The following is a 14,276-nucleotide window of genomic DNA, read 5'->3' as shown; positions in this document are numbered from 1 at the left end:
CAGCCAGTGATAAAAGTAAAAATGTTCCTGACAGGTGACAACAAAACTAACAAGAGAGTTGGAGTGGATGTCAAACACAGTCTGTACACTGCCACACTGTGAACACACCGAGAAGAGGACAAATCAGGAATATTGAAAACACCTGTGAGCCATAGACGGTGTAGAAGCCTTACATGACACACTGTTTGACAAAAGTAATTAGTGTTTAGAGGACAATAGAGATAAAATTTTAATAAGAACAAATACTGTCGTCCAAGAAAAGTGATATTCGCACAACTGTAAACAGAAAGGTGCTTTGGAGACTAAGCTACTAAAGGTAACAAAAAACTCCAGTGAAATGTCATCTCTTACGGTAAATTTACTGGATACATTAGCTTTATTTTTTACAGCTAAATGACTGCTTCAGGCAATGTCATGCTGTCACTGTACCAAAATGTATATTTCATAAATGTGTGGGACCTGATTTTCATTAAAAAAGACGATTATGTGGTTCTCTAAAGAACGTTCAGAAGGATTCTTGTATTAATAGAATTACACTGTAAGTATATTATAAACCATCATGTAATGTGTTTAAATTCTTAATAAAAATAAATAACATTAACAGTTTACCCATAAATATAGAAATGTCCTATCTAATGAGATATTAGTCATAGCTCTGTAACAGTCTCAAAGCCTTTTAATTGGATTGCTGGACAGTTTTTATATGAAGATTTACTGCATGTACTGTACCGCAGACACTGGACAAGTAACAGTGTGATGCAAAAGGGAGGAAATCAACAGAGAGTAAAGGTAAAGAATTCCTTTTGTTCTGGGAAATCAGTGATGCTCTCTGGCTCCATGACGCACAGCTGCTGATTCACAGACTGATTGTGTTCTCACACACACATGGTTGTTCCACTATCTCTGTGGGGACATCTCATTGACATAATGCATTCCTTGGCCCCTTACCCTAACCTTAACCCCTTCCCTAACCCTTGACCTTAACCTTATTGTAACCTGAACCATGAAACCACGTCTTAACCCTTAAAAAGCAATCTTTGCCACTGTGACACAAGTCCTCTTGTGTTAGTGTGCATTCAGTCCCCACTGGCATATAAGAACATGAGACACAGACACACCAGGGATGGCAATTAACTTTTTGGCTCACCTGCCAAGGTGGCTGGTAGATGGAAAAAATCCACCGGCCAGCCACATATACATTTGTTTCAGTATTTTTATTTGAGATAATAAGGTATTATGTTGAATACAAACTTAAAAAAAGAGGAGTGAAATTTGAAGCAAAATTATATTATTGCTATTAAATGTACTTAAGACATAACAGTAAAGTGTTTTCTAAACTTACATGATGCTTATTACTGATTCAACTGAAATTTCATCACTGCTCACTCTTAATTACGCTTTATCATTCAACTTAAACCACCTCATCTGCTCACTTTCTACAATCACCCGCTTCTGGCCTCCTGGTTCTGAGTCCTGTTGCCACAGCATCACAGGTTTTGTGGGATCAACATTTTGTTATACAGCCCTATGGATCATTCTCCTTGATCTCTTGATCTCTCCTTGGAGGACAGCAGGACTATTAGAAGATCTGACAGTGTGTCCAACACTAGACTGGACAACTTTTATTTATTTTATTTTTTTTATTATCTGCTTCAAACTCCTCTTTGTTTTTCGTTTTGGTGGTAACGTTAATTGGGTTAATTGTCGCCACATTACGCCGGAGGCAAGCGAGCTAAAAGCTAAAAACACTCCAAGTACAACTTTTGTAATTAGCTCTTAACACTAGCTTTATTTCACGGGGTACTGCGCCAATATAACAGCTCGCTGCACTGACTGTATGAAGTAGTTTATGTTCATCTCCTATTCCTTATGTTTGATTGGCGTAGATTTGTAAGGAGGTGGGAGTAAGGGGACAGAGACAGGAGTCGGGAGGGAAAGAGGGGAGAGTGAGTGTGAAGCCGTTTTCATACGGAGATCAACGCGGAAAGAATATCCGCATATGTGTCTCATTCGCTTATTCATACTGAATAAAAGTTTGCAGAATTATCCCGCCACCATGTGTGCTTTCACATAGTGGTCCGGCTTTATTGGAACCAGCAGCGTGTAAAAAGACTGTTACATCTGGCATGTGGACTGCGGCTTTTCACAGAGAGATGTCTCGTCTGTCACCAACTTCCCTGACTCAGAGGCGGATAAAATCGGACCCCCCTTTCCGGCTCCGTACCCAACCAGTAAACCCCCCTAATCAGTGTGTTACACGATTTCAGATCCCTTGGTACATCAGGGACCAATTTAAGTGCGACACGCAACAAACAAGAACGTCGGTCTGCTGCTAATTACCGATATTATATGGCGATATCAAGCCAAATACATTTACCATCCAATGTGGCGGGTAGCTTTCCAACATTTAGCAGCCAAACGGAAAATACACCCGCATTTGGTGGGTGGCAGGTGCTAATTTCCATCCCTGAGACGCACACACACATCCAGGTGCGTAGCCGTGTTTACCACATTCATTTTATTTTCATATAGCTTGGTTTACTTGCAATATAAAAAAACAAAAACAAATCACAGTTGACGTCCCTGTGGTGTTATCTGTTTTCCTACTCAGCAGAATCCTCGCTCCCCATTGGTTTCTTTAAGAAAGCTCATAAGCATGTCAAAGACACGCTGTTATCCCTCCACTGCTAAAGCAATGCTCAGATTTAAATGTTCTTTTCAGCGGGAGGAGAAATTCTCTGACAACAGTAAACATTTATCACAGTTAGTGTAGTCACAGTTTGGCTATAGATGTTTTTACTCCACATAATGTAACTAAGAAAAAGGGGTTAGCAGCTCACAGAGTCGATGTGGCGATATACAGGACTTATGATTTGGGCAGTCCCTGTTTTGTTCCTGTCTGTGGCTACACACTGAAGTTTTTACCTATAATCTGATAACTGGTCATTTCCACGATCATTTGGCTCATATTGATGTTGTTCATTTTATTGAAACACACACTGTGTCTACCTTCCACCAGTTTGTTGGTCCCTGTCCTGATTTATACCAGACTGTTTCAAAGTGTTTGCAAACACTCCAGATGGAGATCTAGTTTATATCATAACTCATTCCCATCAGATACTGTTTAAAGATACAGACACTCAAAATTGTCAATTTGTTATTAAATGGACAGTAATTGGGCTGTGGTCACCAGCTTATAGAGAAGTCATTAATTACTGTTAATTGCTCCCATGTGGTGTTTTTTTACAAAGAACGTATAATATTTACCTCTGGATGAGGATGATGGGTTGTCCAAATATGGATTACTGCTCTTTTCCATGGGTTGCCTGTGACGTTTGAGAAAGCTAATTAGCTTGTTGCAGCACTTTTTTGTAAACTTTTGTTCAACATTGCAAAAACTAATATAAGAGAGACTTTGCTGATTAATCACCAGAAACGTTCCGTGGGTCTTATTCCAAGGAATGAGAAAACAGCTAATTTGTATGCAGCGTCAATTTCAGCCAGGACTGCATACAGAACAAACTGGATTGGTTAACAAGTTATTAGTGCAGGAGGTATTGCAACCGCTCCGTTGTGGGAATTCGGTGGAGCTCAGCAGCAGGTGCGCTCTTCCAAATAAATTATGAATATGCAGTGATGCTTATGTACTTTAACATATTTTACTCTAAAGCTGTAGCGTGGTAACATGCAGATGACACGTCCTTGTTGTCTCTTAATCAAATACATACACTGAGTGAAATGTAGACCTTGATTTGCCATTCATGTGGCTGTTTAATTGGATTCGGTGTACTCTGTCAGCATTCAGCACAAACACGCTTTCCATTTGGTCTCTTGTCGGGTTAACAATGGCAATGCTGCTCTTCAGTATTTTCAGTTCAGCTATTGCCATAATAATACGTGGCTTTTATTGTAGTGCTTGACCACGGGTTTCACGTTTTTTCCATCTGATAGAAACCATCCACCATCCTTACATTTTGACTTCCATGAGAAAGGTCAGACTTATTATTATTATTATTTTTTTTTTGTAGCAGGACATCACATCTGTACCTACATACAGATGTGTCCCGGACCCTTAATGTTGCATATGTGAGGACTGGCTGAGATGCCAAAAATGTATATATTGACAGTAAAGATATCTGATCTGATTGAGTCTCTAAATTTCCCATGTCTGTCTTCTTTTCGAACAGACGCTAAGTGTATTTAAAGCCCCCACTAATCACTGAGTGGTTTTGGGAATAGACTTGAACGCACCAACCAACATCAATTCGACTGCAGCTCTAAAATTATCTTCAATCTAATTTGACCTGGCAGCTTGTAATGGCTTCTGATTTTTAATCCTTTCTCATCATGGGCCCACTTAGGTCTGGGGGTATCGTATTAGGAAACTTCAGCGTATTAATTAGACTATAATTGATCACTTAACTTCTGAGGAGAGGAATAACTAAGCTAAGTGTGAAGAGGAACATGTGGCTCAGACTCGAATGCATGTCATGTTTCTACGTACGAGTGTGTGATTTCATATGTTTTATGTTGACAGGTAAGTGAAACTTTTTGTAGTGTTACACAGGTCTGGCCTCGGTACAATGCTGTCTCTAGTTGTTTCTGTGTGGTCTTCTATTCCCTCTGGAGTGGCTTATATAACCCCATTAGAGCCTGTGCTGACTCTGGCTGTGTAATTTACATTTTTACACCCTATACTCCCCGTGTTTGCTGCCTTGTGACCGCCATCACCAAGCTCTGGGAATCTCTTAGCAATGCCTTCATTCCCATTGGAGTTGGTAATGATTGTGGGAACCTGAGCCAGTTGAAATGGAGCATCTCCCTATAGGGAAGGCTTAAGTTTTAATTAGCAAAGTTAATGGGGCAGAGTGGGATCAACAAAGTAGGAGACAGAGATGCTCCTATTCAACCTAATGAGACTCCTGAATCTGATGGGTGTAACCACAGAAACATTTATTAGAAGGGAGTTTGTGCTGGATGACAGCAGGCCACGTCTTCATCCTTTTGTAGTAGAAACAAAGCCTTACGCAAAACTAAAGGGAGACTCTCCCAGGATGGTGGCTTTTATACTGCCGAAGCTCTCTCTTTGGAGAGTGCGCGCTGGCTCTTGATCTGTATTAAATCTACCTTAATCTCAGATGATTACTCATTTGAGCTCAGACACAGCCAATGTTATTAATTAGATAACCTATTTAAGCTAGATCGTATTACATCTTGACTTATGTTGCCAACTCTCATTACTGGGTTTCCGAGTGGGCGAGGGACCAGCATCGTTTACATAAGAGCTGTTTTTCAGCTGATGGCTATGTGCCCTGCTTTTAATGATTTATAACCCTCTAGTGAGTGTCCACCCTGCTCCACCTGTACATACGGCCTCGAGTTCCTCTCAATCTCTAACCTCTTAATGGCTCTTCTGTCCTTGTTTTATTACTACCCACATACAGAAGTGAGAACAAAACTTTTAAACTAAAGTTTTCCTCAAGTCCAATAAGAGGAAACAATGGGAAACCAATACAAGGCAACCAGCAGCAAGAAGCTACTTTCCCCTTAACTGAAAAGAATGAAGGGAAAGTTAAGAATTTGAGAGAATTTGTGATGGTGCAGGGGAAGTAGTGCTGGTTAGATGGTGAAATTGTAGCTATGGGCACTGGGTGATGGATCGGTGAGTGCTGCCAATACACTCCTGCCAAGGACCAGAGGACAAAACGAATTTTGTGTCCCACTGAGGTTGTGTGTGTGTGCGTGCAAGTGGATGTGTGTTTTATTTTCTTAAATTGGAGAGATGAAGCCGTTTTCTCAAAACATGAAAATTCTCTCTGAAAATTCTCATAATTAGCATTGTATCGTAAGGCACCTAAAAGTGACCGCCCTCTCACATTCATATGCGCTCACAAACAATCCATATTACCCAAAACAATGTGAGAATGCATGTTTTAACATGGCTCTGTATAATATACTCTTTTCCCCCAATCTTTTCTTTGGCAGGTCTCTGGGTAGAAGTCTGCAGGGGGCTCACCATGGTGCAGGAGAAGAATAACGGGATAAACAAAGACGTGGTCCTTCCACCAATTCAACAGAATAGACCTGCTGTAAGAACACTGTCTGCATGACTCTCTCCCGCTGCCATCTCCCACTAACTCCATGTGCACTAATCTCAAACTCTTTGTTCGTCATAATCACAAGCGAACATGCACAGCCCCATGTGCTTAATTCTGTTTGATGTTTACCAAATCACAGGGCGTGATGAGTCATACTGATCCATCAGTTATTTAAAGGAATACTTTGACATTTTGGGAAATATGCTTATTTGCAGTTATATGATGTTATATGTTAAATATGTCCAGAGTTCAAAAGGCCAACATCTCTAAACCTCACAAATTAACATTGTATATCTTGTTCGTTTAATCTGTACACAAACAGAGATGTAAAAACAAAATGTAGTGGTTTTACAGGGAGTTGAGTGCATTAACTATTCCTTGACAAACAAGGCATGATGACTTCCCATGAATACGTTTGTTTTTCATGTCTGATAATTATTTGTATTCCCTGTTGAATTTCCAAATACCATAGCTGATGAATACAGTGCTTTGTGGTAGCTGAATGGCTCTGTCGTCAGACCTTCACTGTCTTTTTTGCAGTTCTTTATTTAGACAACAGTTGAGAACATTTTACCAACTTCAAAGCAATAGCCTTGCAGTTACAGAGAGCATTAGAAGTCTGCAACAAATTAACAGCATGACTTGAAACCCTTTCCCTTTAATTATCTTTTTTAATAACAATATGCATCCTATAAAGTTTCTGCACATGAGCTACTAAAGGTACTGATTTTGTTATCGCTTTAGCAACATGCCAGGTTGTCGTTTAAATGACAACTGGCAGGCTAACGGAAAATATACAGTATATAATGGCTTTGGAGAAGAGACACATTCATTCAGAGCTAGATAAGTCCTTGTTGATTCCTTACTTAAGTATTAAATAAACATGATCAAAACTCAGAAAATCATAGTTATTATGAACAACTGGTAAAATAAACAAAGTCAATATATTGATTGCTGTGATTATAAAGGAATTCTTTAAAAAAACATTATTTTTCACAGTTGCATTTTTAGTAACAATTTAGATGTGATGATGAAAGCTTCAAGAGTCTGGATATCTTTGTATAGGTCCCTTGAAAGTGCTTGAATTTTACACTTAAAAAGCTGTACGAATCGTGCATTTATTTTTGACATACTCATAACATTTGGAATGAGATTTTTGTCATTTGATTCACAGATCACTCCATGGTTTTAACACTATGGCCCAATCCCAATGTCCACACTCACAGACTTACAGACTTTGAGGTGCGTTCCCGGGAAGTCCGTGAGGGCTTAGGGCTATCCCACTGTCAAATCGTCAAGTGCGCGAGGGCTCTCTCGCGGACATTTTAAGCCCTTTTTAAACCCTTCTTGTAAGTCCACATTTCTGCAGACTTTGCCGGAGGGAATTGCCCACAGTTCATAGCGGTATGTGTGTACATGTAACTGTGTTTTTTCTCTGCCGCTGGTTCCAGAAAGCTGGATCGCTTTGTGAAAGCACACATGGTTGTGGCATTATGCTGCAAACGATGGTGTAGTATGAATGAGCGAATGCAGAATACTGCCGGATATTCTTTCTGCGTTTATTGTGGGATCTCTGTGTGAAAGCGGCTACTGTGTTTGTGAGAGAGAGGTAGCGAGAGGGGGAGGCTGAGTGAAGATCTGCACTGCGCGCAGCTCCACAATGAAATACGAGTTTACCCATTTTAAGTAAAAAAAGTCAGTATGTGGTGGTCAGCGTTGATATTGTGACGGGCGCCACGAATAAATGCTTGTATGGGAAACACTGGATAGGATTGACTGGTATGCTCCTTTAAGATAGACCTATACTTCAACACGCCAATGTTAGAGTGGTATCAACATTCTCATCTAACTATGGTCAAGAAAGTGAAAACACTTATTTAACATGTGGGCTGGTGTGTTATTTAGCCTCATAATACTAAAACTTTGCCTTCATAGTAAATCACATAATTCATCAGAATTAGTATGGTCATTGGAATTACTGATAGTTCCATCCGAGCTTCGGCATTACAATAATCTTGTCTTTCAATCGACTTTTCCATGGCGAGGCACTAATTCTGTCAGCTGCTGTATTTTCTAGGAACCACCATCATCATCATCATCATCATCATCATTCAACCAGGAGGAACAGTCTATGATTTTAGGAGATTCATTAGCTCATTTTGTCTAAAAGGGGTAATTAGTCTGAATCCTAACTAACACTTAATTTCAGGCACAGTAACAGCCCACACGCACACACTGCATGATAATTAACGGGTGTCGTTGCTGTTTGTTATGTAAATATTTGTACTACTGACCAGCTGTCAACTTGCTGCAGGAGACCTTAAGTCTAGCTGATTAGTATACAGTACACAGTCTGGCCTGTGCTTCAGTGCATGAGCTGTTTATGCCTGATGTGCACTGATTGCCTGATACTGGGTCTCATATGGGGCCTCTATTAATATTTACTGCACTGCAAGTTATTGCATACTCCCATGAATTCAAAGCTAACCCAATCACAGCAACACAGAAATCATAACAAACCGCAAATTTAATCAAGAGCAAAAAAAAAATTGAAGGATTAAAACTGGCTCTTTTTTTTCCTCTTTTAATTTACCGGTGCTATTATGTTTCTGAAAAGCTGGTGAAATCAAACGTAGCTCGCTGACAGAAATATGAAATTTTATTAAAACTGATATTTGTTGTATTAAAAAATAAATAAATGGAATATAATGATGTAAGGCTTTGAGGCATTCTGTATTAGTTTGCAAACCAGATAACAAGTAAGTAAACTCAAAAAACATTAGCTGCCATCACAGTTCACACTTAGTTTTGGGATTTTTTTGCACATGTTGTGAATATTGAGGGGCCCACTGCACATGCCAGTTTATGAGGTACACCGTAGCTAAAACTAATGCAGTCTAACACAGCAGTCCTGCCCCCACTGATATAATTAGACAATTTGACAAAATAATAGAAGCACCTTTAGTATAACGCAATACAATTCAAGAGCACCACAAACTGCAGCCTCCAAAATGACCCCACAGTTGAATCAACACGTCCCTAAAACAGTTTCAACAAAATCTGAACATTATAACCTTCATGAAGGGAGGATTTATTGCAGGACTGTTGTATTAGACTGCATTAGTTTTAGCTAGCTGTACCTGATAAAACTGCAGTGTAAGCTCAATAAATGGATGTAGTTGTGTAATCCCTGTGTATGTGACACCTTTTTTGTGTAATTATGCTTCCTTCCCTCTCAGTTGTCCTGGGAATTAAAGATCAAGAAAGTGCCGAAGATTTTACCTCCCTGTCTTGGCAAGTTCAGACCAATTGTTGGCCAGTGCTGCCACCAGTGCACCCCAGACAGTCTGGTAAGTGTGCAGTGATGAGGTTGGAGAGAGAGAAAGGAAAGGAAGTGTTCACAATTAGACTAATCAAAGGCTGTATGTTATTACCATCTCACAAATGTAATATCTATAATCTAGTGCTGGGAATTTCCTTCCAAATTACAATGAATCAAACAATTTCACTGACTGAAAAGATACTTACATGACATGCTAAGCTTGTTTAGTGAATGTCCCCACTCAGATGGCATCAAGTGTGGACGCTTAAATTGCTTGAATTGGATTGTTCCCAACAGAGCTCATTCTGGGTTGATGTTGACACCCCCTTCATCTGTCTGTGTGTGTTTTTCTGTCATGGCTTAGCGCAAGTCGCTTGGACAAAAGTCTTTCCTTGGCTTCCACAACCTGCTGAGTGTCAAGGAGACACACACTAGGTATTGGTAATATCAACATTATTCAGGCAAACAAAAACATTTTTGTCAGTCCTAACACACTCACCCATGCACATTTTCTGCCTCTGCATTGTGTGTTTTCTATCGTAGGTATCGAGGCTGGCTGGTGCGCAGGGTGTGCTGCGTGCTGTTTGTGAGTGGATGCAAGGTTTACGCGAGTCCTGTTAGCAACAGACTGGAGAGAGTCTGTCAGAGCAACAGGTACCTGAGGGGGATGAGAGAGAGGAGTAGAGATGCCAGAGGAGAGTAAATAAATGATAGGCAGAGATACAGAGAATGAAACAGGGCCTGGAGTTCTGGAGAGAGGGAAAGCGAAAGGAGGAGAGGAGATAAGAAACACAAAGATACAGAAAACGAAGGCTATCATGGGGTCTGTGCAGAGTAAATGAAGAGAAATGGGATAACTTGGGATTGTCGTCACACTTCCCGTATCTCTGTCATAGAGGCTTCGGTTTGTATTGTTTTCTCTCCTTCGGTGTAATTGAGTTTAACCTTTATATAACCTCTTTACTCAGGGATGTTGTTGTTGTCGTCTGACTGGAAGGCAGGCGTTTGCCTATGTGTTGCACAAAAGAGGCTCTGTGCTGTGTTAAGTCTGCTGTCCTGTGACCATGTGTTTCAGGGTGAAGGAGGCGCTCACAGCAGAGCAGGAAGCACCTGAGGAGGGAGACAGCCGAGGGCAGATCAACCGCCTCTCACCGTTCCTCCCCCTCATTAACACCTGCATCTCCCCAGGCCTCCTACGGTCTGTGTGTGTGTGTGTGGGGGTGTGGGGGGTGGGTTTGTGGGTGGGGGGGCGGGCTGATGGGCAAATGGGCAAATGACAAAGTTCAGAGATTGTTGTTTATTATTTATTCATAAAATACTTTTGTTTATTGATTTTAAAGCTGCACTATGCAAACCTTTCACTTCGAAGTAACAAGAAATAAATTTGATATATTCTACATGATCAGTGTGATTGAAGCAAAGATAGAGTTGTGATGTGCAATGAGCCACTAATTTAAAGTTTTATTTTAATTATTATTCCTCAATATTTCTTAAAATAGAAAAACTAGATATTATAATGATATTAATGCTTTTTTTGTAGCCAGCATTTTAAATTATTGCAATTTCATTTTTAAGAGATGATCATGTTTGTACTACTTAATGGATAAGGCTGGTGATATTCTATATTTATGTTATTGTCAACAATTGCCAAAAAAAGACCAAGACCAACAGTTAGTTGGATCTAATAACAAGTATTATATCTGTATCCCAAGCCTGGTACAGCTTATTCCTCTGTGGCATGGACCTCCATGGTTGTCCAGAGCTATTAAAACCCATCAGTGAGCCACATTGTTGGACTGGGTGACATGTTTTTTTCATTACGATGAGCACAGGCACGGTATTTAGTTTGAGTCAATTGCACATACACTTTCCTGCTGCCATAAATGCTCACGAGAGCAAAAAATCTGCTGGAAATTGTACCCAACAAACGCACTGTTTGAGCAATGTGTGCTGAAAAATTTTGACCTTCGAAATCAAAAGCAGTATCGGCCATTTTCCCATTGTTTTTCTCTCCACCCCTGCCTACTTGTCTATTCACTTCAAAGATGACACAGCCTGCAGCTGCACTTTTCAACTCCATAGAACTGAGATGCATCACAGTTCTTTGACAGACCCTCACTAGTGTTACTTAGCTAGTTCAGTGTTGGAATATTACATTACAGCACAGTTGCGTTTCATTCAACTCTGCTGTGAAGAATGCAGGGGGACGCGGTATTAACGAACACAACATACAGCGTTTCAGTAACTATAATGCTCATCTAGCCATATTATAGCTACATCTAAAATAACTTTTACTCGTTATACCACGCACTTCTTTGTGACCTCTTTGTTGCAACCTGCTGGCACTGGGAGAGAGTCACTTCCCACAACAAACCTACCACATCACACATTAGGGTTCAGGGTACCCACAAGGCCGCCTTCCTTTAAGGGGGGCTACTGGATTTTTGCAGGTGAGGAAAGTCAAGCTGTTTATGTAAAGTACCCTTGTGTCATCTACTGACTCTTCTTATTGTTTTTGTTTTTAAACAAATGGCAGTTACATCACACTTGATACCAGGCTTCTTTTTTTTTTTTAAGAAGAATTTGAAAATGTAAATGACACTTGGGGCATAAAACAAATGATCTGTTGTGTGTCGATCTCTGGGGCTGAGAGCAACAAACAGGCTGTAGAGGTTTTGAGAGACATAAACTTCTCATGGGATTTGTTGACAATAACAAAAGTATAGAATACTGCCAGCCTTATCCATAAAGGTACTGCAATACCCAAGAGCTTCAGCTGCCGTTGCTGTGGAGAATAAGCCAGTCAAATGAAGAAGGAATCACAGCTGTAACATATTCACAAATGATTTGTAATGCATTATAAACAAAGCAGAGCACCGTAGTTTCCAAATTCATCCAAAATGGACAGAGAATATGAAAATAACCTGATTTATCTTGATGAATGTGTCATCAGTTTTCTATAAATCAATCTTTAGCTTCTTCTCGTCGATAGCTTTGAGCAGAATTTGAGGCTCGGTTATTAGATTTTCCTTCAAAAAGCTCCTATTTCTATGCACACAGGCTTGTCAAAAGAATGAGTTGTTTTCTCACGCTGTTGTTTTTTATTTTTACTGATGATTAATCTGGTGAAAGTTTGCCTACTCAAGCCTTGGAAGTGTTCCAGCTACCAGTCACCTAACATTGTCTGGGCAGAAAAGGAACAGGACATTTAGATCTTGGACCTTGGATTCCCAAAATAACTTCTTCCTTTTGGCTGCTCTATGCCAGAACAGTCTGTAATCGATCCCGGCAAAAAGATGCGTGTTATATTTTAAATCGAAATTGGGTGTTATGAGTCTGTCAGGTCTTAAGAGCCTGTTCCTGTTGCCACAAACAGTATTAGATTTCTGCAAATGTCTTGTGAAATGGAGTGGAAACTTCTTTTTCCTTTTTTTCTTTAAGGAAACTTTTTTGACTTTCTTTTAGTCTAAGAATCTCTTCAAAATCTGCCCTGTACTATCTTTCTTCTCCTCTCTTTCTCTCTCACTCTCTCTCGTTTACAGCGCCTGCCTTCGTCTCTATCTACAGCTGTCACCCTCACACACAGCCCTCTTTATCGCTTCCCATTCAGATTTTTCCCTATGTCATCAGTTTCTTTCTTATCGTTATCCCTCTTCTCCCCCAACTTTGTCTCAACACCCATCTATCTCATTTACATGTTGTCACACTTAACTCCATTTCCACTTTCTTTGCTGAAGCTCCCTTTTACTTGACATAATGTTATTGGCGGCTACTTCTTCTTAGCTTCACCACTATCTGCGCATTATTCCCTCATGTACATTGTCTCCCTCTCCTCCTTATCTTCAGTAATTAAGTTTAAGCTTCTTCCTTCTTTCTATATATTTCTCCACCCACTATCCTCTCCTGACTAGGTTTGTGGGCTGGATGATGCTGAAGACGTTTGCTTCTGTATTTGGCGTCATAGAAGTTAACCTCAACCATCTGTCGGCTTTGCACAGAGCCTCACAAGAGGTACGAGCATCTAAAAAAACAAAAATGCACATGCATATATCTTTTTTTTCATGCATAATTAAATGTGCCTATAACTGCTACCCTGAAGGGTGCCGACTCTTCCTGCACAACGTGGAAAGCACACGTTGTGTTTGAAGACAGGTATTTCCACACACTTCCACACTAGGTTGTTAAACTAGGTTGTGCCATCTAATGAAATAATAAACAGCCACAGCCCTTTTACCCTGTTGGTACACAAGTAAAGTAAAAACATCTAAATGTATAATTACTTTTCTCTGTAAAAAAAACAACAAAAAAGTATCTATAACCTATAAAGTTTCTCTTACTTGCTTTGTTATACTTTTTATTTATTTTATTTATTTTTACAGAACTCCACTTACATGGTTGACTAAATACATTTAAACATTTCTGAAAATAAGTGTGAGTAAGGCTGCTGTTGCAGAGGTTCCAGGTCTCACTAAAAATGTGTCAATTACATCAAGGCAAATCAATGTTTGTAGTGATGCTTATGGTTTTAAATGGTTGTCAGTGCATATTCAGGGTTTCTTACACAGTGTGAAAAGTATCATCTCTTCTGACTGACTTTTACTTTACTTAGAAATACGTGGGCCGTGTACAAACTGGGGTTAGTTCTTGATTTATTCAGTGTGTATCAATTTACCATCAAATGTATAATCCCATTGTCTATATTTTCACTATAAACTTTGTACAAAGATGGACGACATGGCTCCCTTCATCCCACCGTACAGAAATGAAGCCTAAATATTCCAGATACGGGCACTGTCATCTTGCGCTGGTGACATCATTTGGAGCCAGTCTGCACAGTGGTGATCAGGTCGGAGTTG

At 39.9% G+C, this 14,276-nt stretch overlaps 1 protein-coding gene across 1 annotated transcript in view; it reads left to right on the top strand.

The window, feature by feature from the left end:
- Positions 1-221: 221 nt before the first annotated feature.
- gpat2 (glycerol-3-phosphate acyltransferase 2, mitochondrial) overlaps positions 222-14,276 on the top strand; it is a 37,467-nt gene continuing 23,412 nt past the window's right edge. The window contains exons 1-7 of the mRNA XM_038703725.1: positions 222-316; positions 5,986-6,089; positions 9,338-9,448; positions 9,785-9,855; positions 9,964-10,074; positions 10,496-10,618; positions 13,332-13,431. Coding sequence (XP_038559653.1) covers positions 6,018-6,089; positions 9,338-9,448; positions 9,785-9,855; positions 9,964-10,074; positions 10,496-10,618; positions 13,332-13,431 — 588 coding nt within the window. The 5' untranslated portion in view covers positions 222-316; positions 5,986-6,017. The remainder of the gene's footprint in view (positions 317-5,985; positions 6,090-9,337; positions 9,449-9,784; positions 9,856-9,963; positions 10,075-10,495; positions 10,619-13,331; positions 13,432-14,276) is intronic.

The sequence above is a fragment of the Micropterus salmoides genome, unplaced genomic scaffold (genome assembly GCF_014851395.1).
Source record: "Micropterus salmoides isolate LMB-PRFRI ecotype aquatic unplaced genomic scaffold, ASM1485139v1 Ms_hic_scaffold_7, whole genome shotgun sequence".
Classification (NCBI taxonomy): Eukaryota; Metazoa; Chordata; class Actinopteri; order Centrarchiformes; family Centrarchidae; genus Micropterus; species Micropterus salmoides.
The sequence above is the reverse complement of the archived record's forward strand: the minus strand, read 5'-3'. Positions and strand labels throughout refer to the sequence as shown.